Below are 26,600 nucleotides of genomic sequence, written 5' to 3' on the forward strand. Positions count from 1 at the left end.
ACCCCACTTTAGGGACATCAGAACTTTGGACTTTTACCTGCAGGAAAGAGCAGATCTGTTTCGTCAGCTCCAACAGGCTCTCCTCACCCTGGTGCAGGGTCCGAGTGATGGCCACGTTGAGCCACTCTCTCACTGTCTGGGAGCTGCCCTGGTAGAAGAGGTCCGTGGCCGAGCAGTTCTGGGAATGGATGCAGTGCTGCAGGGACTGTGCCAGGAGGATGCAGCTGGAGCTGACGGTGCCGTCTGGGGACAGGAAAGAAAACACAAGTCAACAAGAACAGCAGCAGCCAAGGGCTGTCAGATCCTGAGTAACGAACCAGGAGCATTCTGTCCAGAAAACCAGGATGGGTTAGCTTGGACATACGTCTTGGATAATAGACGTTACCAATCAGATCCTGCAGGGGGTGGGGGATTCAGGAGTTTGGTGGTCTTTAAATTTTTGCTTTCTTTTAAGCTACAAAACAGTTGCCTAAAATAAAAACCTGAGTTGAAGCCCAGGTCTATTAAGCAGGTAGAAGTGGAGCTGCTTGGATTCAGGGGTTCCCAGAGCCTGACCTATCGGCTGTCCTGGCCAACCTGGAGTTTCACCAAGGAACCACTGGGGTAGCTCAGAGTGGAGTTTATAAAGCAAGTGTTAGTCACTGTGGCAAAGCTTCTTCCACAAGCACGTTAAAGCTTTTCAGGTCTGTTTTGGAGCCTCTAAGTTCTTGGGGTGGGCCAGTGGACCCCACGTGCTTAAGTGGCCTGTGGAGATGTAGTTCACACAGGCACTGGCTGGGACCCAATGGCTTTGAGAGATGTCCTTTATGCTTAGAATGCCACCTGCCCTCTCACTCCTGCTCCCATCTTAGTAGCTAGGAGGTCAAGGGAAGCAGGCTGGAGGCCAAGGTTCCAGAGGAAGACAGAAGGGGCCCTTCAGTCTTCAACCGGGTTGAGGGCAGAGTCATCACTTAGTATTCACCAAGGGAGCAAACACACAGCATCAGCCCACACTCCAAGGGCCCCACGTTGAGCAGATGCACACAGGCTGGCCCATTAAAACAGCTCCGCTTGAGGTCACGATGAATCAATTAGGTCTCTTTGGTGGCGTTTGATGGCAGGAACGTTCTCCTGTCTTTACACGTCAAACAGAATGTCTGTGACAACAGTACAGTGACTAGATTTCATAAATACGACTTCATTTTCGTTGATACACGATTAGTTTGCTTAATGAATGCTTAATAGGTTAATGACTAAATATGTCATCTAATACACTTAGATTTTTCAAAGAGTGAGAAAGTACTGCAAAGACAGCTGCACTCTTTCGTGCAGTTTATCTACACTAAGTCTAAAGGTCCTGTGCTGGGACTCCTCCCCCTGCTCACGTGGAGAACAAGGACACTAAGCACAGCTCCTGCTTGGCGTCCGGCTCACCCTCAGGGCTATTCCATCCTGGGCCTAATTTCTGCAGTGACAGCGGCAAAGCCGAGGTTTACCTGGGAGGGGAGGAGCGAGGAGCTGATTGGACAGCAGCTGCAGGTGCTCCAGGGTAATGTCCCGGATGGCAGGGATGTGGAAGAGGCGGGTAAACAGGTGCGGCAGCTTGGGGGCGAAGATGTTGAGCAGGGCCATGCGGCAGTACAGCCTGGCCAGTGCGGCCTCGCAGCGCAGCAGCTCCCTGCAAGGGAAGGGCAGGGGACAGGCACTGAGCTCTGACGCTCCGGCCTCCACACTGGGCTGGGCCGCAGGCCGCTGAAGGGGAAGGACCACATCTCAGGCTTCTCTGGCCTCATGTTCTGTGCTCCAAGTTAGACACTTGTGTTTTAAACAAAAAGCCACATTTAATTGTGTTTGATTTTTCCCAACTCAAAAATCACCGTGGAAAAAGAAATGAAAATATATGTTCACATAAAGACTCACATATACGTGTGTTCATAGTAGCATATATATAGTAGACAAAAAGTGGAAACAGCCCAAATGTCCAACTGAGGCACGGTAAATCCATACAATGGAATGTTATTCACAAATAAAAAGGGATGAAGCACTGACACGTGCTACGACATGGATGAACCTGGACAGCCCTGTGCTAAGTGAAAGAAGCCAGACACAAAAGCTCACATATCATGAGGCCATTTATATAGAGTGTCCAGAATTAAGCAAGTCCATAGAAACATAAATTAGATTGGCAGGGTTGAGCTAGGGGACGGGAGAAGGGGAACTGACTACTAATGGGTGTGGGGTTTCTTCTTGGGGTGATGAAAATGCTCTAAAACTGACAGTGATGATGGTTAGAGAATTTTGTTAATATACTAAAAATTGTTGGCCTGTATACTTTAAATGGGTAAATTACATGGTATGTGAATTGTATCTCTGTAAAGCTATTATAAAAATTTCAGTGTGGGCATTTTTTTTTATGTGATGAATTTATGAAGTGATTGGCATTCACCTTGAATAATAGCTCATTAGTGACTAAGCAGGTCTCATTTAGAAATGCATCTCTTGGTAAAGAATCTAATCTAGCTAATACTAAGCATAGGGGAGGCTCCCTGTATTTTATTAGCTAATCACCATAATTAAAAATTCTGCTGGTAGTAAACACTTAATCAAGAAGGAAAGTTAGAAGTAGCCCTTTTGGAATGTAAATTGGTGCAGCCACTGTGGAAAACAGCATGGAGGTTCCTCAGAAAACTAAAAATAGAGTTACCATATGATCTAGCAATTCCAATCCTGGGCATATATCCAGACAAAACTATAATTCAAAAAGATACATGCACCCCTATGTTCAAAGCAGCACTATTCACAATAGCCAAGACATGGAAACAACCTAAATGTCCACTGACAGATGAATGGATAAAGAAGATGTGGTACATATATACAATGGAATATTACTCAGCAGTAAGAGAGAATGAAATAATGCCATTTGCAGCAACATGGATGCAACTAGAGATCATCATACTAAGTGAAGTCAGAAAGAGAAAGACAAATACCACATGATATCACTTGTATGTGGAATCTAAAATATGACACAAATGAACCTATCTATGAAACAGAAACAGAATCATGGACATAAGAGAATAGCCTGATGGTTGCCAAGGGGGAGGGGGTTGGGGGAGGGATGGATTGGGAGTTTGGGATTAGCAGATGCAAACTGGTATATATAGGATGGATAAACGACAAGGTTCTACTGTACAGCACAGGGAACTATATTCAATATCCTGTGATAAACCATAATGGAAGAGAATATGAAAAAGAACATTATATATATATATAACTGAGTCACTTTGACGTACAGCAGTAGTTAACGTAACATTGTAATTCAACTCTACTTCAATAAAAAATTAAAAAAAAAAAAAGAAGTAGCCCTTTTGTGTCTATAAAGTCTAGGTCTAAACCCACTCGGAGCCAACAGGGATCACTTGATATTACCTACTGACCCAAATTAAAGGTAATGCTCGTTCATCATATAAAGTGAAGACAAAAAAGAAACCAGCTAAGATGGTACATGTTAGGTGGTTTCTTTCTCGGCTCCACCAGTTTGTAATATTCTTGTGCCAGAATATAAAACAAACCAACTCCACCTGCTTCTTCCCTCCTCAGAAGTCTGTCCGTTGACAGTACTAGCACAGCTCACGAGGACCAGGGCAGCAAAATAGATGAGGTCTGACTATGAAAGCTGAAAGCCCTACAGACTCCCCCCAGCTCTCTCCTCAGATTGCAAAGCCTCAAGTTGCCAGGATGAAGCTGGAGTGAGATTATTTTCGGTCGACTCTGCAGACTGTTAATGCCTCTGAAGTCTCTGCTGAGGAGCCCCCCTGCCTCTTCATTCTCTAAAGTCCTCTCTCAAACCCACGTGAGTGCTTTAGGCAGAGTATACCTCTGATGAAAACCCATACTATGACCAGAAATTCCGTCACTGTATTGATCAAACAAATCTATGGCATGTTTCATATTTCTCCCAATACTGAGATCACCACATTAATACTGACTGTAAATGTCCTACATCTGTAGTCTGACTGTAACCTTGCAAAGCACTTTCTTGCCTTTTCTCTAAGTTGCTAGTCAACAGTCAATAGGTTTCATCTATCAGAGAAATTTGCCAAAAATATGACTGAAAGTCTTATTAAAGAAGTTTTTAAAAACTTTAAGAGTACCATATTGATATTCAAGCATATATGTTTGGGGATCCTCTTCAACAAATATTTGGAGTCTACAGAGTGAGCCAGGGCCCAGATTAAGCACTGGGGGCTCTAGCAAAGAATCAGACAAAGTCTCTGCTTTTAGGAAGCTTATGTTCTAGAGGGAGGAGACACACAATAAACAAGTTTTTTTTTTTTTTAAAAAAAAGCAAAAATATCAGGTCCTGGAAGGGAAGTATTGATAAAATACAGTGTTAAAACAACGTGCTCCTGTGGGCTTACTTTAGATGGTGAGGCAAGGCTTTTTTGGAAAGGTGACATATTCATTGCGATCTGAATGACAAGAATGAGATAGCCAATCCACCAGAGGGCAGACAGCAGAAGCAAGAAGAACTACAATCCTGAAGCCTGTGGACCAAAAACCACAGTTACAGAAAGATAGACAAGATGAAAAGGCAGAGGGCTATGTACCAGATGAAGGAACAAGAAAAAACCCCAGAAAAACAACTAAATGAAGTGGAGATAGGCAACCTTCCAGAAAAAGAATTCAGAATAATGATAGTGAAGATGATCCAGGACCTCGGAATAAGAATGGAGGCAAAGATTGAGAAGATGCAAGAAATGATTAACAAAGACCTAGAAGAATTAAAGAACAAACAAACAGAGATGACCAATACAATAACTGAAATGAAAACTACACTAGAAGGAATCAATAGCAGAATAACTGAGGCAGAAGAACGGATAAGTGACCTGGAAGACAGAATGGTGGAATTCACTGCTGCGGAACAGACTAAAGAAAAAAGAATGAAAAGAAATGAAGACAGCCTAAGAGACCTCTGGGACAACATTAAACACAACAACATTCGCATTATAGGGGTCCCAGAAGGTGAAGAGAGAGAGAAAGGACCAGAGAAAATATTTGAAGAGATTATAGTCGAAAACTTCCCTAACATGGGAGAGGAAATAAATAGTCACCCAAGTCCAGGAAGCGCAGAGAGTCCCATACAGGATAAACCCAAGGAGAAACACGCCGAGACACATAGTAATCAAAGTGGCAAAAATTAAAGACAAAGAAAAATTATTGAAAGCAGCAAGGGAAAAACGACAAATAACATACAAGGGAACTCCCATAAGGTTAACAGCTGATTTCTCAGCAGAAACTCTACAAGCCAGAAGGGAGTGGCATGATATACTTAAAGTGATGAAAGGGAAGAACCTACAACCAAGATTACTCTACCCGGCAAGGATCTCATTTAGATTTGATGGAGAAATCAAAAGCTTTACAGACAAGCAAAAGCTAAGAGAATTCAGCACCACCAAACCAGCTCTACAACAAATGCTAAAGGAACTTCTCTAAGTGGGAAACACAAGAGAAGAAAAGGACCTACAAAAACAAACCCAAAACAATTAAGAAAATGGTCATAGAAACATACATATCGATAATTACCTTAAACGTGAATGGATTAAATGCCCCAACCAAAAGACATAGACTGGCGGAATGGATACAAAAACAAGACCCATATATATGCTGTCTACAAGAGACCCACTTTAGACCTAGGGACACATACAGACTGAAAGTGAGGGGATGGAAAAAGATATTCCATGCAAATGGAAATCAAAAGAAAGCTGGAGTAGCTATACTCATATCAGATAAAATAGACTTTAAAATAAAGAATGTTGCAAGAGACAAGGAAGGACACTACATAATGATCAAGGGATCAATCCAAGAAGAAGATATAACAATTATAAATATATATGCACCCAACAAAGGAGCACCTCAATACATAAGGCAACTGCTAACAGCTATAAAAGAGGAAATTGACAGTAACACAATCATAGTGGGGGACTTTAACACCTCACTTACACCAATGGACAGATCATCCAAAATGAAAATAAATAAGGAAACAGAAGCTTTAAATGACACAATAGACCAGATAGATTTAATTGATATATATAGGACATTCCATCCAAAAACAGCAGATTACACGTTCTTCTCAAGTGCGCACGGAACATTCTCCAGGATAGATCACATCTTGGGTCACAAATCAAGCCTCAGTAAATTTAAGAAAATTGAAATCATATCAAGCATCTTTTCTGACCACAACGCTATGAGATTAGAAATGAATTACAGGGCAAAAAATGTAAAAAAGACAAACACATGGAGGCTTAACAATACGTTACTAAATAACCAAGAGATCACTGAAGAAATCAAAGAGGAAATAAAAAAATACCTAGAGACAAATGACAATGAAAACACGATGACCCAAAACCTATGGGATGCAGCGAAAGCAGTTCTAAGAGGGAAGTTTATAGTTATACAAGCCTACCTAAAGAAACAAGAAAAATCTCAAGTAAACAATCTAACCTTACACCTAAAGAAACTAGAGAAAGAAGAACAAACAAAACCCAAAGTTAGCAGAAGGAAAGAAATCATAAAGATCAGAGCAGAAATAAATGAAATAGAAACAAAGATAAACAATAGCAAAGATCAATAAAACTAAAAGTTGGTTCTTTGAGAAGATAAACAAAATTGATAAGCCATTAGCCAGGCTCACCAAGAAAAAGAGGGAGAGGACTCAAATCAATAAAATCAGAAATGAAAAAGGAGAAGTTACAACAGACACCGCAGAAATACAAAGCATCCTAAGAGACTACTACAAGCAACTTTATGCCAATAAAATGGACAACCTGGAAGAAATGGACAAATTTTTAGAAAGGTATAACCTTCCAAGACTGAACCAGGAAGAAACAGAAAATATGAACAGACCAATCACAAGTAATGAAATTGAAACTGTGATTAAAAATCTTCCAACAAACAAAAGTCCAGGACCAGATGGCTTCACAGGTGAATTCTATCAAACATTTAGAGAAGAGCTAACACCTATCCTTCTCAAACTCTTCCAAAAAATTGCAGAGGAAGGAACACTCCCAAACTCATTCTATGAGGCCACCATCACCCTGATACCAAAACCAGACAAAGACACTACAAAAAAAGAAAATTACAGACCAATATCACTGATGAATATAGATGCAAAAATCCTCAACAAAATACTAGCAAACAGAATCCAACAACACATTAAAAGGATCATACACCACGATCGAGTGGGATTTATCCCAGGGATGCAAGGATTCTTCAGTATACGCAAATCAATCAATGTGATACACCATATTAACAAATTGAAGAATAAAAACCATATGATCATCTCAATAGATGCAGAAAAAGCTTTTGACAAAATTCAACACCCATTTATGATAAAAACTCTCCAGAAAGTGGGCGTAGAGGGAACCTACCTCAACATAATAAAGGCCATATATGACAAACCCACAGCAAACATCATTCTCAAAAAAAAAAAAAAAAAAAGAATGAGACAGCCATGCAAAGTTCTGGGCAAAGCATTGCAGGCAGAGGGAACAGCATACACAGAGACACCGAGGAGGAAACAAGCTTGGTGTGTGAGAGAAACTGCAGAAGGAGAGTACGCAGGGAGAAGCAGACAGACTCTGAGGCTCGGGGAGGGTTTCGTGAGCCAGGTTAAGGGTTTGAATTCCACTCCATGGGAAGTGGAACGCCATGGGAAGGTTTGAATTAGAGGAGAGAGATGAATGATCTGATCTGTGTTTCTAAAAGATCACTCGGCTGCTGTGGGGAGAAGGGAGAGCTGAGGCCTAGACCAGTGTGGTGGAAGCGGAGATGGAGAGAAGCAGCCTGGGATGTACTTTGGAGGAAAAGTCAATGGGACCTGCCGATTGGTTACGTGAGGCAGTGAGGACAAAGGGTGACTTGGGCACCCCTCACAGATGTGGAAAGACCGGTGGAGGAGAAGGCCCGAATTCCACCTCACATGAGACATTTTAGGCACCTATTAGATTATCTGTGAGTAAAGGGTCAACAAAACCAGAGCCTTGTCCACGTAAGAACTGACTTCGGCTAACTTGTTTTTCGCTCAGTTCTAAAAACCTGACAAAAGTAGTATTAGCCATATATATGTGTGTGTGTGTGTGTGTGTGTGTGTGTGTGTATTTTTTTTTTTTTGGCCGCACTGTGCGGCTTACAGGATCTCAATTCCCTGACCAGGGACTGAACCTGGGCCATGGCAGTGAAAGCTGGGAATCCTAACCGCTAGGTCACCAGGGAACTCCCGAATATCAGCAATATTACCAGGCATGTTGCTTACGGTCAAAACAACCCCCGATTGGCAAGCTGCACTGGGAGGACTGAAGAAAGAGTGCTCTTGGTGGGAAGCTACAGTTTCGGGCTTTCCAGAAAATGGTGACTCTTACGAACTGGGCATGCCTCTTGCCGAAATCCCTAGAAGCTATGCCTGTGGAGTTGTTACAAGATACCGGCTTCTATTTGGGACGTGGGGCTGCTCAGCCATCATGCGAACACGGCGACGTGGAGTCTACCCCTCACACCTGGGTTGTCACTGGGTGGGTGGGTGGGGTCAGAGAATAGCCGTTGAACTTCTGTGTGGATGACTACGACTCCTGCTGAAATGTATGCACGACACTTCCCTGTGGCACGCCATGCTTCCCATCCTGGATCTTTCTAGGTGAAGCTAGTGCCAAGTATAGCCTATTTGGGTCTTGTGAATTTGATTGTCAAGTTGAACTTAAGACCACCCAAATGGGGCAATGAAATATCTGAGTGGAGATGGCAAGGAGGCAGTTGGATACGTCCATCTGGTGTTCCAGGGAGAGGTCTAAGTTGGAGATACACTCAAGTTGCTTCATAATTGACAATATAATGAGAAGTTACAATGCTATTGGGTGAACAGTATGAAAAATAGTTTATGGGGAAGTTTTATCAAAGAGCTCCATTTATCATTATATTTTCTTCTGAACTGTTGCAAGAATTTTTATGACTGAAAGAAGGAATTTACAGGTGCATGTGAAGGAATTTTGCCAGATCTTTAGGATTCAACCCACGGAGGGCAGGCACCGGTCCCCTCAGAGACCCCCGCAAAGTGCTGGGCACAAAGGAGCACTCAAGGAATACCTTGTTAGTTTAACAGAAATGAGCTGGCTGCTCACACAGTGCCTGGACTCCTCTTAGTTGTCTCTTCTTGACTTGGTTTACACTTTAGAACTTTTCCACGCTCTTCAAATCTCCAGACACCCCTCAATACCCCCAACTTATGGCAGAGTATCCATGGCATAGGTCAGGTGATATTGGATCCTGCAACTTTTCTTCCTAACTCTTGCAATTCGCTGTTATCTTTACTAGCTGCCTCTGTCTCTCTCTTAGCTTTGAAAGAAAAGCCTTCTTTGTCAACGATGAATGGCACATGTGATAAAACAGAGTAAGTGGATTTCTGTGACCCGCTAGAAAGAAGGGCTCAATTTTACCTGTGAATTTATTTTTTAAAAATTTCTGGCCATGCCACGTGGCCTGTGGGATTTTAGTTCCCCAACCAGGGACTGAACCCAGGCCCTCGGCAGCGAGAACTCGGAGTCCTAACCACTGGACTGCCAGGGCATTCCCTTACCTGTGAATTTGAAGGTTGGTATTGTCCAGAGTGACCAGCCCATTGGTGGCAGTCCTTCGGTAGCCTGCTGGGGGCCTTTCCAACATATCAATAGGATACCAGTATCGGACCAGCACACCTTCGCTTCGGAGGTACGTTTCTACCTGCACCAATTCATTTACCTACAATAGAAAAAGGAAATGTCTATTTGTTCTTTGAGCACTGACTTTTTTCCCCAAGTTTTAAAATACATATGTATACATGTAAGACCCAACTTTTATAGCAGTAAATACTAGTTTCATGTCACTGATTGAGGCTAAAAGTTCAAAGATATCTGGATAGTGTATTTGGTTTTTTCATACCAGTTGGAAAATTTTAATTGGTACAATAAATTAAAGAACTTCAATGTAATCATGAGTTAGAAATTTAAAGAGAAGAGTGCTATATTTCAGTAACAGTTCAACATGCATTGTTGCCAGGTAAAATTTATGTTCATTGTTTTTATGTTAATAATTTTGTAAAAGCAGGGAATCTGTCTGATAGCTCTATTTTATTGCTAGGAAAATAAAAATGTAAGCTCATGAATATGCATTCTGGATTCAAATAGCAATGTAATCTTTATTTAGGGACTACTATTAAAACAAAGGGAATCAAACCACTTGAGACATAACAGAATTATGACTTTAACAAAATTTCTATTTTTCTAGTTTTCCTTTCACACATTTCCATTGCTGAAAAATACTGTCAGTTACATACTTTCTGATAACCAGAATCAGAGCTTGTCTCAGAAGGCAGTGGGAAATTAACAATATTACTAATGGAATTTTCTACTTGAAAGTTCACCTTAGTAAATCACCAGCCAACAGCCTCTCTTAAAAATGTAATGATTTAAATTATACTCTGGTAAAATGGAGTCAGTTGAAGATGTTAAATTTTCAATTTCAAAGTATTAGTGATACCTAACATTATCTGTATCCGTAGACAGACAGATACCAAAGCTTATTTATGTGGCGATAGATACTTCTATATCTGAGACTCTTAGGCTTGATCTGTGTATTATTTCATCAGTTTTTCCTGCACGGGAAACAGAAATGCAAGCATGTATATGTAACCTAAGGATCATGTAGTCACAGCCTTCAAGGCCTCTGTTTCCAAAAGAAAGCTTAGGCTTGGCCCTTACTCTCTTCTATTCCTTCCCCCCTGCCACCCCACCCCACCTTAATCCTTGCTGAGCCCCATGAGAGGGCTCTGCAAAGCTGAGAAGAAAACAACTGATCTAGTTTAATACAGTCATTTTACAGACGGGGAAACTGAGGCTGCGAGAACCAGTAAGATGACATGATCAAAATCACAAAACTATTTCTTTGAGTCTGTATAACAATCATGACAATGACAGATCATCCTTTCATCAAGGCCAACAGGAGAAATTTCCCTTGGAACTTGGAAGATATAAGGTAGGGGCAGTCTGAACATGGTTGACGGAAAAAAACGGCAGTGGCAGCATGGTCTGAAGGCGCTGACAGCACTGAGAGTTAAGAGCTTATGTTCTACAATCAGCGCTGATCTGGGCCCATGAGAAAATCTCAGGCAACTCATCTGGCATGACAGCACTCAGCCTGGTTTCTTTATCCCTAATTTGAAGAATAATCTACCTGTATAATCACTTTTTAAGGTATTTGGAGTCTGGGCATGAAAGTCTCAGTGTATATAAAAGACTGTTCACTCACTGAATCAACATCTAAGACAACTCCATGAAGCCCAAAGGTTTTCAGCATCCCTCGGATGGCAAATTTTGGCAGGGCAGTTCCAACAGTACTGCTGGCTACGTTATTGCTGTCTGGAGAGCGGGTTACTACCGTGAGACCTGAGGAGGGTAGAGGGAGAAGTTTTTTCAGGAGCAAGTACCATTATTATTTTGGGACCCTATATTTTAGGGTCTAAAATAACTCTACGGCATTTACCAATACCCTCAGTTTAGTTATAACCCAAAAGGAACACAGCTCAGTCCGGAAGATAATAAAACAAAGTATTGTAAGAACTCGGGCAATTCAACAATAAAAAGACAAGCCTATTAAAAAATGGGCAGAAAATGTGAATAAACATTTTTCTAAAGAGAAAAGATATGCATGAAAAGTTGTTCAACATCATTAGTTATTAGAGAAATGCAAGTCAAAGCCACAATGAGATACCACTTCACATCCATTAGGATGGCTATAATCAAAAAACAGGCAATAGGAAGTGCTGGCCAGGATGTAGAGAAATTGGAACCCTCATATGTGCTGACGGGAATGTAAAATGGGGCACTTTGGAAAACCACCTGGCAGTTCCTCAAAAAGTGAGACATAAAGTTACCATATGACCCAGCAATTCCACTCCTACATATGTACCCAAGAGGAATGGAAACATGTCCACACAAAAACCTGTACACAAATGTTCATAGCAGCATGATTCATAATAGCCAAAAGGTAGAAGGAACCCAAGTGTCCATCAATTGACAAATGGATAAACAAAATGGGGTACTATCCATACAATGGAATATTATTTTTGCCATAAAAAGGAAGTAACAATATGAGCTACAACAGGGATGAATCTTGAAAAATTATGCCACGTGAAGGAGGCCAGACACAAAAGACTGCATGCTGCATGAGTCCATTTTTACGAAACATCCAGACTAGGCAAATCTATAGAGGCAGAAAGTAGATCAATGGTTGCCAGGGGCTAGTAGGAAGGAGGAATGGGGAGTGGGGAGGGTACAGAATTCCTTTTGGGGGATGAAAATGTTCTGGAATTAGAGGCAATGGTTTGGTGGTTGCACAACTTTGTGAATATATGAAAACCGCTGAAATGTATACTTTAAAAGGGTGAATTTTATGGTATGTGAATTCTCTCTCTCAAAAAAAGAGGAATTAAAAAAGAAAACTAGGGGCTTCCCTGGTGGTGCAGTGGTTGAGAGTCTGCCTGCCAATGCAGGGGACGCGGGTTCACGTCCTGGTCTGGGAGGATCCCATATGCCGCGGAGCAACTAGGTCCGTGAGCCACAACTACTGAGCCTGCGCGTCTGGAGCCTGTGCCCCGCAACAAGAGAGGCCGCGACGGTGAAAGGCCCGCGCACCACGATGAAGAGTGGCCCCACTTGCCGCAACTGGAGAAAGCCCTCGCACAGAAACGAAGACCCAACACAGCCAAAAATAAATAAATAAATAAAATGCTGGCTTAACTCCTAGAGAGCTTCATTAAAAAAAAAAAAAAGAAAATATATATGCCTGCCCCTGCCCATGATGTTTGTGAAGGTCTAATAATGAGTTGTTTTATTTCCTTTTTGTGCTTTTCTATATTTTCATTTCCTCAAGATATGCAATAGATTTTTAATCAAATGAATAAATACATTGTATAAAATTCTAAAAAGCACAGTACAACCACATATTCATAGTTTATTAGCTGGGCAGCCAGGACTAAGCCCGAGAGGCCTATCTGCAATCCTCCACCCACGCTCCACTTCTCAAGTGCCTTATCTCACCCTGCTCATGTGAGTGGTTCTGGGAATGCGGAAGAGGCCCCCAGAGGCCAGACAGCTTCTACTTGTGCCCCACCAGGAAGCCTAGGGCCTCACATGGGAGAGCCTGGAAGAGCTCACATCACCCAGAGTGAGGAGAGTCACCCTAGAAGAGCCAGCAGCTGCCTGGCTCAAACTCATGCTTGGGAAAACGCAATTTCTCATTTCAGAGGACGTTTCATAGGTGAAGGAAGCGGGGGAAGCAAAACCTTTTCGAACTTTATCAATTGTGAACTTGTTTGCTTCGTCCTTAATGTCTTCGATGGTGGGGAGATAAAGGTCTCTTGGGATGCCACCATTCTCCTCGTAGAGGAATTCAACCGTCTGCCGGGCAATATCCACCATGCCTAAAAAATATAACAGAACTGGTAACTCTCCGAAGAGCACACAATCTTCAGTCCAATCATGACACTGACCCATACCTAAAATGAAGAGATAAGGGGAATTTGTGGGAGTATGTAGCCTTTTGGGAATGGTAATTATGCAGTGTCAGTCAAGTTTAAAATACTCAATGCCCTACTTCTAGGCATCTCTCAAATCTCTCCCACAGAAATACAAGCACGACTGTGTAAAGGTATAAGAACAGTCCCTGCAGCACTGCTGGGAAATATAACAGCAACAAAAAACGGAAATAATGAAAGTATTCATTGATAGAGAACGGTTAAAAACGATGGTACGTTATTATGTAGTCATTTCATTTCGGTTAAGTCAAGAGAACAAACTATAGGACAACTAGAGAGGAAGAAGAAAGTGAGGGTAGTGTTTTTTTCTTAGTTTATGCATTTTTGTACTGTGTTTGATTGTTGTTACAATGAACACATGTTGCTTATTTAAGAGAGACACAGAGCTTCATCAACTTCTTCTATCCAGTACTGGAATTTGCTCTGTCCTTCCTTCTCAGAGGGAGAAGACATCATTATATTCAATAGCAACAGCCACAATTAATTAATAAACCAAGTAAATAAATGTCCAAGGCCCTGAAGAAAATAGCACTGTGGGGAGGACAGAGGGGTGGCTGCCACTGCTGCCCCCCACACACCGCTTGAGAAGCTGTGGGTAAAAAACACCCGTTGACAGCATCTGCTTTTAAACAGGGCTTATCTCTATCACACTCATCTACTGCTCCTTTCTTTGCTGGCCTTGCTGTAATGAAAAGGCATAGCAATTTTCTGAGCACAGTTAAGAAGGGAGCTGCCCTTAGAGGAGGATGCGTAGAGAAAGAAGTGTCAGAGAGAATAACAAGAAATGTGGCCTGATGGCAAAATGTGGTTCATGCATACGAAGCAACACTACTTCATAATAGATAGGAACGGGGAGTTCCCTGGCTGTCCAAGGGTTAGGACTTGGCGCTTTCACTGCCGGGGCCTCGGTTTGATCCCTGGTTAGGGAACTAAGATCCCATAAGCTGCGCAGTTCGGCCAAATAATAATAACAATAATAGACAGGAACAGAATATTGGTACATAATACAGCATTAGTGAAATATACGCTAAGTAAAAGAAGACAGACACAAAAGACTACATATCATAGGACAATTTATATGAAATATCCAGAAAAAGCACTGGGACTGGGGGTAAGAGCAGGTACTGACATCAAACTGACACTGGAGAAGCTTGCTGGGCTGATGGAAATGCTCAAAAACTGTACTGTGATGATGCATGACTTGTTAATTTACTATAACTCATTGAACTCCACACTTAAAATGGGTGAATTTTATAGCATACAAATTGTATCTAAATAAAGTTGTAAAAAATAATCAGCAAAAGGTAGAGGGTATGAGGTGCAGTAAAATGAATTTGGCAATACGTTGAAAATTGCCTGAAGTCGGGTGATGGGTAATGCAGATTCATTACATAATTTCTTCTACTATTGTGTGTATTTTAAAGAGAAAATATAAACAGACCAATCACAAGCACTGAAATTGAGACTGTGATTAAAAATCTTCCAACAAACAAAAGCCCAGGACCAGATGGCTTCACAGGTGAATTCTATCAAACATTTAGAGAAGAGCTAACACCTATCTTTCTCAAACTCTTCCAAAATATTGCAAAGGGAGGAACACTCCCCAACTCATTCTACGAGGCCACCATCACCCTGATACCAAAACCAGACAAAGATGTCACAAAGAAAGAAAACTACAGGCCAATATCACTGATGAACATAGATGCAAAAATCCTCAACAAAATACTAGCAGACAGAATCCAACAGCACATTAAAAGGATCATACACCATGATCAAGTGGGGTTTATCCCAGGAATGCAAGGATTCTTCAGTATACGCAAATCAATCAATGTGATACACCATATTAACAAATTGAAGAAGAAAAACCATATGATCATCTCAATAGATGCAGAGAAAGCTTTCAACAAAATTTAACACCCATTTATGATAAAAACCCTCCAGAAAGTAGGCATAGAGGGAATTTACCTCAACATAATAAAGGCCATACATGACAAACCCACAGCCAACATCGTCCTCAATGGTGAAAAACTGAAACCATTTCCACTAAGATCAGGAACAAGACAAGGTTGCCCACTCTCACCACTATTATTCAACATAGTTTTGGAAGTTTTAGCCACAGCAATCAGAGAAGAAAAAGAAATAAAAGGAATCCAAATCGGAAAAGAAGAAGTAAAGCTGTCACTGTTTGCAGATGACATGATACTATACATAGACAATCCTAAAGATGCCACCAGAAAACTACTAGAGCTAATCAATGAATTTAGTAAAGTAGCAGGATACAAAATTAAGGCACAGAAATCTCTTGCATTCCTATACACTAATGATGAAAAATCTGAAAGAGAAATTAAGGAAACACATTTACCACTGCAACAAAAAGAATAAAATACCTAGGAATAAACCTACCTAAGGAGACAAAAGACCTGTATGCAGAAAACTATAAGACACTGATGAAAGAAATTAAAGATGATACCAACGGATGGAGAGATATACCATGTTCTTGGATTGGAAGAATCAATATTGTGAAAATGACTATACTACCCAAAGCAATCTACAGATTCAATGCAATCCTTATCAAACTATCAATGGCATTTTTCACAGAACTAGAACAAAAAATTTCACAGTTTGTATGGAAACACAAAAGACTCCGAATAGCCAAAGCAATCTTGAGAAAGAAAAACGGAGCTGGAGGAATCAGGCTCCCTGACTTCAGACTATACTACAAAGCTACAGTAATCAAGACAATATGGTACTGACACAAAAACAGAAATATAGATCAATGGAACAGGATAGAAAGCCCAGAGATAAACCCACACACATATGGTCACCTTATTTTTGATAAAGGAGGCAAGAATATACAATGGAGAAAAGACAGCCTCTTCAATAAGTGGTGCTGGGAAAACTGGACAGCTACATGTAAAAGAATGAAATTAGAACACTCCCAAACACCATACACAAAAATAAACTCAAAATGGATTAAAGACCTAAATGTAAGGCCAGACACTATCAAACTCTTAGAGGAAAACATAGGCAGGACACTCTATGACATAAATCACAGCAAGATCCTTTTTGACCCACCTCCTAGAGAAATGGAAATAAAAACAAAAATAAACAAATGGGACCTAATGAAACTTAATAGCTTTTGCACAGCAAAGGAAATCATAAACAAGACTAAAAGACAACCCTCAGAATAGGAGAAAATTTTTGCAAATGAAGCAACTGACAAAGGATTAATCTCCAAAATTTACAAGCAGCTCATGCAGCTCCATATCAAAAAAACAAATAATGCAATCCAAAAATGGGCAGAAGACCTAAACAGACATTTCTCCAAAGAAGATATACAGATTGCCAACAAACACATGAAAGAATGCTCAACATCACTAATCATTAGAGAAATGCAAATCAAAACTACAATGAGGTATCACCTTACACCAGTCAGAATGGCCATCATCAAAAAATCTAGAAACAATAAATGCTGGAGAGGGTGTGGAGAAAAGGGAACCCTCTTGCACTGTTGGTGTGAATGTAAATTGATACAGCCACTATGGAGAACAGTATGGAGGTTTCTTAAAAAACTAAAAATAGAACTACCATACGACCCAGCAATCCCACTACTGGGCATATACCCTGAGAAAACCATAATTCAAAAAGAGTCATGTAAGCAACCTAGCCAGGACATGGAAGCAACCTAAGTGTCCATCAACAGATGAATGGATAAAGAAGATGTGGCACATATATACAATGGAATATCACTCAGCCATAAAAAGAAACGAAATTGAGTTATTTATAGTGAGCTGGATGGACCTAGAGTCCGTCATACAGAGTGAAGTCAGAAAGAGAAAAACATATACCGTATGCTAACACATATATATGGAATCTAAAAAAAAAAAAAAAGGTTCTGAAGAAGCTAGCGGCAGGACAGGAATAAAGACACAGACGTAGAGAATGGACTTGAGGACACCGGGAGGGGGAAGAGTAAGCTGGGATGAAGTGAGAGAGTGGCATGGACATATATACACTACCAAATGTAAAATAGATAGCTAGTGGGAAGCAGCCACATAGCACAGGGAGATCAGCTTGGTGCTTTGTGACCACCTAGAGGGGTGGGATAGGGAGGGTGGGAGGGAAACGCAAGAAGGAGGAGATATGGGGATATATGTATACGTATAGCTGATTCACTTTGTTATACAGCAGAAACTAACACACCATTGTAAAGCAATTATACTCCAATAAAGATGTTAAAAAAAATTTTTTTTAATAAAAATATTGAGCAATCAAAAAAAATTTCACATAATAAAAAGTTTTCAAAAGATTGAAAAAAAAAAAAAAAAGAACTGTGGCCTGATATCAGAAGATTATGGAAAAATAGTCTTTTGCAACATTTTCCAGAGGAATGGGGATAGGAGAAAAAAATACTCTGCTGTCTACTAAGCAGGAATCTGGGAATATGGGGAGAATGTGAAATTAAAGCACGCACAGCACCGAGATGGTTTCATTGCCCTTCTTGGGGTCCTGACAACAGGAGGCTGACCCACCCTCACAGAGGTGGTCCTTTGAGCACCAGAGCCATCTCCCTGTTCTCCTTTCAGCCTTTGCCCCGGTTATATTTAAGGAGCCTGTATTTGAAAGGTAAATGTTTTATGTTTAATTTAACATAGTTCAGATGATCTGCCATGGCCACGTGGACGGGTCCCGAGAAGACGCCTTGGCAACTGTGTCAGGGGCCAGAGGTATTTCTGGGTGACTCAGGAGGCCAGGAGTCATCGGTCTGGCTCTGGTCTGGCAGCCACCTTTGGATAATCAAATTTCCTGCTGTGCTGTCCACATTTTCCCTCCTCCAAACTGCGAGCAGAGAAGGAGAAGGCACACTTGGCCACAGACATTCAGGATGGCTCTGGGACCAAATGGTAAAAGAAAGAGACATCCTGAGTTAAGTAGAACTTATGTGAAAATAAAGGCACAGTAACCCATGATCATATACAAGAGCTTTCCATCCTTATACTGTAAAGACTCTTTCCCCCTTTCCTACTCTCCCGGAGCAGTAAGAAGTACCAGTCTCCCTCAACAGCTAGTGCCTCCTGTTTCTAAACGCAGCACTGCTTTTGCTGAATTAGCCCCAGGTCTCGGCTTCAATACTATGTTGTGAGAGGGGCCAAGCTAGACTGGGCACCCCAGTTATACACACATTGGTCTCCTGACCAACCGCACAGCCCTTCCCACAACGTAGTGCGTCATTTCATTACCTATTTCCCACTAGCATGTGAGCTCTGGGAGAAGGAAGCATCTGTGTCTTGCTCGCAGGACAGTCCTTAATCCCTAGCAAAGGGCTTGACCCTGGGAGGCACGTGTTGCATGTGTGAACAAGTAAGTGGATGAACCGCTGACTGAATAAATACAACTGAAACAAAGCCTCCTAACTCTGAAAGCCACTGACCCGCACTGGTGCTTCAAGGCATCACACTGATTAAGGGAGAGTCATCTGAAAACAAGATGAGGTCTATTCTGAAGTCTGAAAGGGCATTTTCTTTCAGATGTTGAGAGTGAACGAGAGGAACGAATTCTCTATCTGCAGGATCTACTACAGCAGATCACGTTGCTCCTTTGTTTAAAACCTCCCAAAGGCTCCCCATTTTACACAGAATAAAATCCAAAGTCCTTGCCGAGGCTGCCACTTCTCCCTGCTTCCTCTCATCTCCTTCCTGCTGCTCCCCCCCAACCCTCTCCTCTTCAGAGACACTGGCTTGGCCTGGCTGCCGTTCCCTCAACCACCCAAGCTGACTCCCACTCGAGGATCTTCCTAATGTTGCTCCCGCTGCCTGAAACCCTTAGGACAGAAGAAAAAAGAAGAATATTAATTATCTGTCCTGGTTTGGGTCAGCAGCTAAAAGAGGGCTCTGATAAGAGCAGAAAGCAATTACACCATGTCATAGGATGTGTGGCTTTTCCCACAGGTTAAGTATAAACATGATCATTCCACTGTCATAGGTCTTAGCTTTGGGGACAGAAAGCATAAAAGAAAAAAAATATATATATATATACACATGCACACACACACAGACACACACACACACAGATTAGTCCTGACACCAATCTGAGAAAAAGGAATTACTCAGCTATCACTGGAATCAGGGATTCGGCATATCAGTTGGTCAAGAAATAAAGGTCTTTTGGTGGTTCTTCTCCGTATTTGTTCCTAGTCTCAGTCAGGACAAAAGTTAAGAGGAGAAAGAGCAAATACTATCTCCTTACACCACCTCTGACTGCCACAATGATGAAAGAAAACCCAACTGATGCTCCACTGGAAGGGCAGCTGTGCCTCTTGGGAAAAGGCATCTCTGCATCTCAAAAAGCAGGTGTTTCACAGATGAGGAGAAGCCTGAAAACAGAAATCAGCTATCTGCACTTAAGACTCCCTAACAATCCACTGTCTGCAATCAAACTTTGCATTATTCTATGTGCCCAGTGGGAGAAAAATCTCACCATCATCATTGTTACTGTGACATTTAGAACTACATTAACTGAATGCTGACCATATGCCAGACGCTGTTCTTAAAAGCTTTATCTGTATTAACTTGTTAATTTTTCATATACATATGAGGTGGTTACCATTACTGATTCCATTTTAAAGGTGAGGGAAGTCTAGAAAGGTTAAGTAACTCTCCCAAGGTCACAAATCTGGTAAACAGCACAGGTGTGACTTCAGAGCCCAAGCTATTAACCATCAGGCCATCCAGCTTCCTAGTATAACCATGCCAGCTTCATTCCAGCAGCCCATCAACCCAAAATACTGAGTCAAACTGACAAGCAAAGAAAAGCCTGGCAAAGAAAGCAAAAGACCATAGAGTTCAGTAAAGGCCCAGGTAGAAGACATTGTTAAGTCTGGCCCAACTTTAGATGAGCCCCTCTTTTCTGATTTACATCCTGAGTTTCATCTAAACACATCTCTTCAAGTCATGAAGTGAGTTCCCTAGGAAAACATAAAGCACCAGACCTAGTTGTAAAGCACCCTTTATCTGGTCCAGGCCCGATTTCCGCTCTGCTTCATTGCGGAAGCGTCTTCGGATAGTAGGAAAAACCTTGGTCTCCCATGCTTTCACCAGCAGAGCGTAGTGGTCCTCCTGGAAGGAGAAGGCAAACGTGAACAGGGAAGGAACGCCTTGTGCAAGAATCAGTCCTTCCCTGACTTACAGCTCTCACCCTGAGGTCTTCACCCCTCTCAAATGCCAGTGACAGAAACACACCGTGCAGACCACCAAAGTAACTACACCCTCAGAAGCCAGGGGAGGCAACAGCTGGCCTGGGGCAAGCTCTTCCTTTCCCTCTAAAGCTATATAAACACTTCACATGATCCGCAACTTTACTGCTGAATTACTGTCAAAGTACTTCATTTCTCCAACATCCGGATTGCTACTGGGCAATGGAACCAAACAGATACGGCTATTGATATGTGGTCTAGAAAAATGAACACCCCAGAGCCACTGTTCCAACACAATGACATAACTGAAAGCGTAACAACTCTAGCCTTGCACGCTCAGATCAAAATATTCCTCGTGGCTTGCCCTGGTCACCAGGGAGCTAAGCAAACGCTCTTAAGTGGGGCTCTTACCTGCGGGATGTCATCGTCATCATCGTCATCACTTTCGTCATCTGCAATGGGGGGCGGATGGGGGTCTGGGCCAGAGGTGATGAAATTCTCATAGCTGAGCTCTACTTTATAATGACAGGAAGTGTCACTATCATATTCTGTAACAAAGCACAATGACAGTGAATTCTAGGCAAGAGCACATGAACTTCTTACCCTTGGACAGACCAGATTCTCCTAATTTGCGTGATAGAAAGACTCTTAGTTCTTGGAGAAATTTTAAAGCTCAGTATCAAGGAATAACTAATCATCTATCATTTCCTATTTGGGAATCCTAAATTAGTTTTTATGGGCATAATTCATTCAACTCAGAGAAGACTTTGGAAGGTTCTTCATCATGATAAAGAATTAGACAGACTCTTAAAATGATTTTCAAACCAGTATCTCAAAGGCCAAATATGGCTGCAGACATCTCATTTCGGGAAGCTCACTTTTATTCAATCTTATTATAAAATTTTTCAAATTATCAGGAATGTTTTTTAGTGCACATCTATACACCCATCACCCAGATTCCACAATTAATATTTTATTATTCTTTGATGGCTTCAGTTTTTAAAAAGTTTAAAAAACGATTAACATTTAAAATTAGGAGATTTTATGTAAAATTCTGGGGCTCTTAGTTGTCTTATAAAAGTAGACAATCTTTCAGACTTGCATTTCCATGTGGCAATATTCTGCTGGCCCTGAGTCGCGGGCAGGCTTCCTGTATGTGGGGGACGCGCTTTCTAGCCTGCCACGCTTCCTCCTGCTCCCCATTTTGTTTCACCGGGCCTGTTACCCCATTACCACTGGGCACTGGGGTATGTCCAAGTTAAATGGATTTATGGAATTAACAGCATTCGCATTCCCAGGAAACAGCGGGGCCTTGGGAGGAGGTGGCTTACGTTGCTGAGCAGTGGCCACAGCAGCAATCCGGCACGGTGGCCCATGAGTGCCCGGGTCTGACGCAATACTGGTGCCAGCATCGTTGTCACTGTCAGATGCCATGGCAAAGGGCAGGGCCTCGAAGTTGGCGCTGATCTCCTCTGCCAGGTCGGTGCACAGGTCGGCAGCGTTGCGGTGGGCCTGCCCTTCAGCATAGGCAAATGGGCGGGAGCCAAAGTTAGCTCGCGTCTTGGTGTTCTGGAAAGGAGACCAAGGAAAGGATTTGAAAGGACTTAGGTTTATTTATGCATTCATTTTTAATCCCTCGAGGTGAACTTCACAGAGAGTCTGTGAACCCAGGCAGAGGGGCTGGTGCACCTGCGGACGCCGGCGCTTCGAGCTCTGCACGGCCCCCACTGCCCCTCGCCTGGCACTCATGCTCTTTGCTGCTCAAATGCAGTGACCTTTCTTGTTTCCAGCACTGTTCCTTTCTACCTGATGCCACTGCTCATGCTGTTCCCTTCACCTGGAACATTCTTTCCTCCAATTTTGTCCATTTAAACTGGTTAATATTCCAGACCTGGCTCAAACATCACTTCTTCAGGGTAATGGGGATGTGATCAGATTTGCTTGGTACTTGCTTCCATAAAGTCTGTGATTTTCAATCATATTGTGATGATTAATTTTATGTGTCAGCTTGACTGGCCATGGGGTGCCAGATTAAACTTTATTATTGCTGGGTGTGTCTGTGAGATTCGCATTTGAATCGGTGGACACAGTAGATGGCCCTCCCCAGTGTAAGTGGGTACCATCCAATCCGTTGAGGGTCTGAATAAAACAAGAGGCAGGGGAAGGAGGAATTCAACCCTTTTTCCCTGCACCCCTGCTTGAGCTAGGATATCTCATCCCATCGTCTCTTGCCCTCCTTGGACGCAGACTGAATCACACCACTGGCTCTCCTGGGTCCCCGGCCTACAGACAGCAGGTCATGAGACTTCTCAGTCTCCATACTAACAGGAGCCAATTCCTCAAAATAAATCTCCCCTCCCACCTCTGTCTACATACACACACACACACACACACACACACACACACACACACACACACACTCTCTCTCTCTCTCCCTCTCTCTCTCTCTCTCTCTCTCTCTCTCTCTCTCTCTCTCTATATATATATATATATATATATATGTATATATATATATATATATACATATATATATATATATATAGCTCCTATTGTGGGGTGTTTTTTTGTTTGTTTGTTTTTTGCCGCACCACGTGGCATGTGGGATCTTAGTTCCCCCGACCAGGAATGGAACCCATGCTCTCTGCAGTGGAAGCGTGGAGTCTTAACCACTGGAGGACCGCCAGGGAAGTCCCCCTGTCCTATTGGTTCTGTTTCTCTGGAGAACCTTGACTGATAGACACAGTGTTTATTAGTTTGTGATTATATACATACACATATATATTTATGCGAATGTTTGACTAATGTCTGACTCCTCCAACTGGTTTTAACTTCATGAAGACAAAGACCATATCTGTTTTGCTCATTGTGATTATATGTCCAGAGCTTAGCACAGTACTTAATATATAGTAGGTACTCAATAAATATTTGCTGAATGAATGAATAGAACAGGCTGCCTTAAATTATTGACATCTTTAATTCACTGAACAAAGTGAGAAAAGATGCTACTATCAGAAGCATGGTACAGGCCAGATTCTACAAGATCTTCTAAGTCATTATAGAGACTTGGGCTTTTACAACATAGACATGGGAAGCCATTGACTTTTTGAGAGTAGAGGAGTGACATGATCTAACCAACATTTTTAAGGAATCACTGTGGCTGCTGTGTTGAAAAGATGTGTAAAAGGGCAAGAACTAAGGGGCTGGTAGGGAAGGGAGATAGAGGAAAATTGCAATATGCTACCCAGAAGATAAGGGTGGCTGGGCCATGACTTAAGTGGTCAGATTCCAGATACATTTTGAAGGTAGGGTCAACAAGGTTTGCTGACAGACTGGATGTGGAGCAGGAGGAAAAGAGGAGTCAAGGACGCCAAGGTTTTTGGCCTTAGAAGCTGTAAGGATGGAGCTGCCATTTCCCAAGACAAGAAAGGCTAGGGAAGAAGCAGGTTAGGGTATGGGGCAGAGTTAGGCTCAGTTTTAGAGATGTTAACTTTGACATGCCAATGGAACATCTATTTCTAAATGTTGCCTAGATGGCTGAATATTTGTGTCTGGAATTTAGGGAGAGATCTGGGCTGGAGATAAGGATTTGGGAGCTACCGGCATGTAGTAAGTAGTAATGTTTCACAGAACATTAACTGTTAATAGATGCTCCTTTAAAAACAAAAGAGTTCCATGATTAAGTATATGTGCCGGGATGCTGGGTTAAATAAAGTTGAAGTTTTGAATCTTTACTGAAGGATTCCTCTGAGCTTCTGACATACTAAAGCGACCCAAGAGGGTCACGTTCAAAACTTATTTAACGACAGACTCATTTTACTGCCATTGGAAAGAACACTAGTGTCCCTTGCATTGTAGTTTTGGAAACTTTTGACTGCCAAAAGGAAGTCAAAGCAGTTAATCACTCAGGTTCAATGCAAAGGAAGGACCCACTTCTTCAGGTTTGTTTGTGGTTCCTTCTGTTATCAGGTACCACATGTTATGTCAACAAGGCCACGTTTGGTGTCTTTAATTTTTCCATTCTTGATGGAATAAATTACTGAGGAGAATTTTGTTTCCTTTCCCAAAAAGATAACCTGCCTTTTTCTGAATGTGAACCACAGGCCACATCCCACCCGAGACATCTTCGAGATACGGCGAGAGGCGCTGCCCGCAGTATGTGAAGTACACCCGGCCCTTGGCTGGCTGCCCTGGAGGAGGAGGCGTTCCCTCGGTTCTCTCCCAGCCAATTCCCGCCACGTCACCTAGGGCAGAGAACAGGACGGAAACAACGCTTTTTTTTTTTCCTTTTATTGACTATTAACTAAACTTTCAATTTGCAACTGGCATGAGACTACACATCATTGACTATCTTGGCTTTTATTTATTCATGCCATCAGTTACAGCTGAAAAAGAGTACCTTGTATTTATATTCATATATAGAGAGAGTAACACAATAGAAATAAACAATTTTAAAAAGAGAAGTCAGAAACTGTTTAGAAGAACGAAAATACCTAGTGTCTGAGGTAAGTTGTTTACCACAATTACACATTAAATTTAGCTTTTATTTTCCAGGCAGCCAAGACAAAAAGGGAAAACACTGGGTATGATTTTTTAATAGAGGAATACAAGTTTTTCTCTTTTGACACGTACCAGATTACTTATGCATAAAGGTAAAAAGGTAATATTTTCTCAGTAAGTTTGCAGAAGACTTAGAAAGGATCTGAAAAATTATAATTTTAAACTCAACCTACAATGTAAGCTAAACATACACCATTAAATCACATTCTGTCCCCTTACTTACATGTATTTAAGGCATTTTTGCAGGAAGCGAAGATCATATAAGCCAAGTTGCTTTCTGATGAAGTGACTAGATATTGGGATAGAACTTAAAGAACCAAGGGGACCATATCCACCACATGAGCACTACTAGAGGCTGTCTCAGGCAAGCTGCTAGCACACGTAACTTTATAATTAGCCTGTTGTTGTAAACTCTCCAATAAGCGCATGAAGTTCTGTGAGTCTGTTTCGGATCAGAGTCTCATATGATTTTGAAACCACTAGGCTGGGCTTCCCAATGGCTGGGGACTTGTCACTGTTCACTATGGCACCCGAAGGGCCCAGAAGAGGGCCCAGCATGTAGGAGATGCTCAAAGAGTATCTGTTGATCAACGGACACTGAAAGTGTTGGTACAGAGATTGGGATCCTGTTGTAAAAAGTGAGTTCTTGATTCATATTCCCACACAGACACATTTCTCTAAGAAAGGGGTAGCATGTTTGCTTGAGGTCTGGTCCAAAATTTTCTCAAAAACTAAAGTATGATCAAACAAAATAACAATCAACTATAACAAACGAATAGAACGCCCACTATGGATCCGCTGCTGTCTCTACTACCCCTCGCTTTGTGCTTAAAGCACTTAAGTACTCAGCTGAGATTACAGAGTTCTGCTCCATAAAGTAAGAGAGAAACAACTTGCCAGGAAGTAATTTCCAAGGCATAACTTGACCATAACTGAAAATACCATGCTCACTGGAAAAGTGCAATTTAATAAATGGTTCCCTCAAGGATAAGCAAAATTACCCCCCAGACTGCTACAAGAAGTTATCTATTGGGTTCAGTGACTTAGTAACCCCTACCCAAGCATCCAAGATCATCTATTATATTTAATAACTTCAGTTTTATCAGAGATGATGCTAAGATGTACTGTCTGAAAATAAGTAGCCAACATGTTCGGCTGCTTCTAATGTCAAGAGGACAGTGCCTATATTTTGCTACTTCTGGAGCAGGTAGGACGGATCCCAATTCATCTACTATTACAGATGAAGTTAGTTAT

General features: G+C 41.8%; 1 protein-coding gene across 7 annotated transcripts in view; it reads right to left on the reverse strand.

Moving 5' to 3' along the window:
• The window catches only part of HECTD4 (HECT domain E3 ubiquitin protein ligase 4), a 195,166-nt gene that overhangs the window by 28,859 nt on the left and 139,707 nt on the right, over positions 1 to 26,600 (reverse strand). For all 7 annotated transcript variants that reach the window (XM_082353642.1, XM_082353640.1, XM_082353641.1 and 4 more), the window contains 9 exons: positions 24,867 to 25,030; positions 22,121 to 22,358; positions 21,201 to 21,337; positions 20,586 to 20,712; positions 13,346 to 13,483; positions 11,311 to 11,447; positions 9,605 to 9,765; positions 1,476 to 1,657; positions 38 to 243 (listed from right to left, as the gene is read on the reverse strand). In XM_082353642.1, the coding sequence (XP_082209768.1) occupies positions 38 to 243; positions 1,476 to 1,657; positions 9,605 to 9,765; positions 11,311 to 11,447; positions 13,346 to 13,483; positions 20,586 to 20,712; positions 21,201 to 21,337; positions 22,121 to 22,358; positions 24,867 to 25,030 (1,490 nt within the window). The remainder of the gene's footprint in view (positions 1 to 37; positions 244 to 1,475; positions 1,658 to 9,604; positions 9,766 to 11,310; positions 11,448 to 13,345; positions 13,484 to 20,585; positions 20,713 to 21,200; positions 21,338 to 22,120; positions 22,359 to 24,866; positions 25,031 to 26,600) is intronic.

The sequence above is a fragment of the Balaenoptera borealis genome, assembly GCF_965194805.1.
Source record: "Balaenoptera borealis genome assembly, chromosome: 14".
NCBI classification, from domain to species: Eukaryota; Metazoa; Chordata; class Mammalia; order Artiodactyla; family Balaenopteridae; genus Balaenoptera; species Balaenoptera borealis.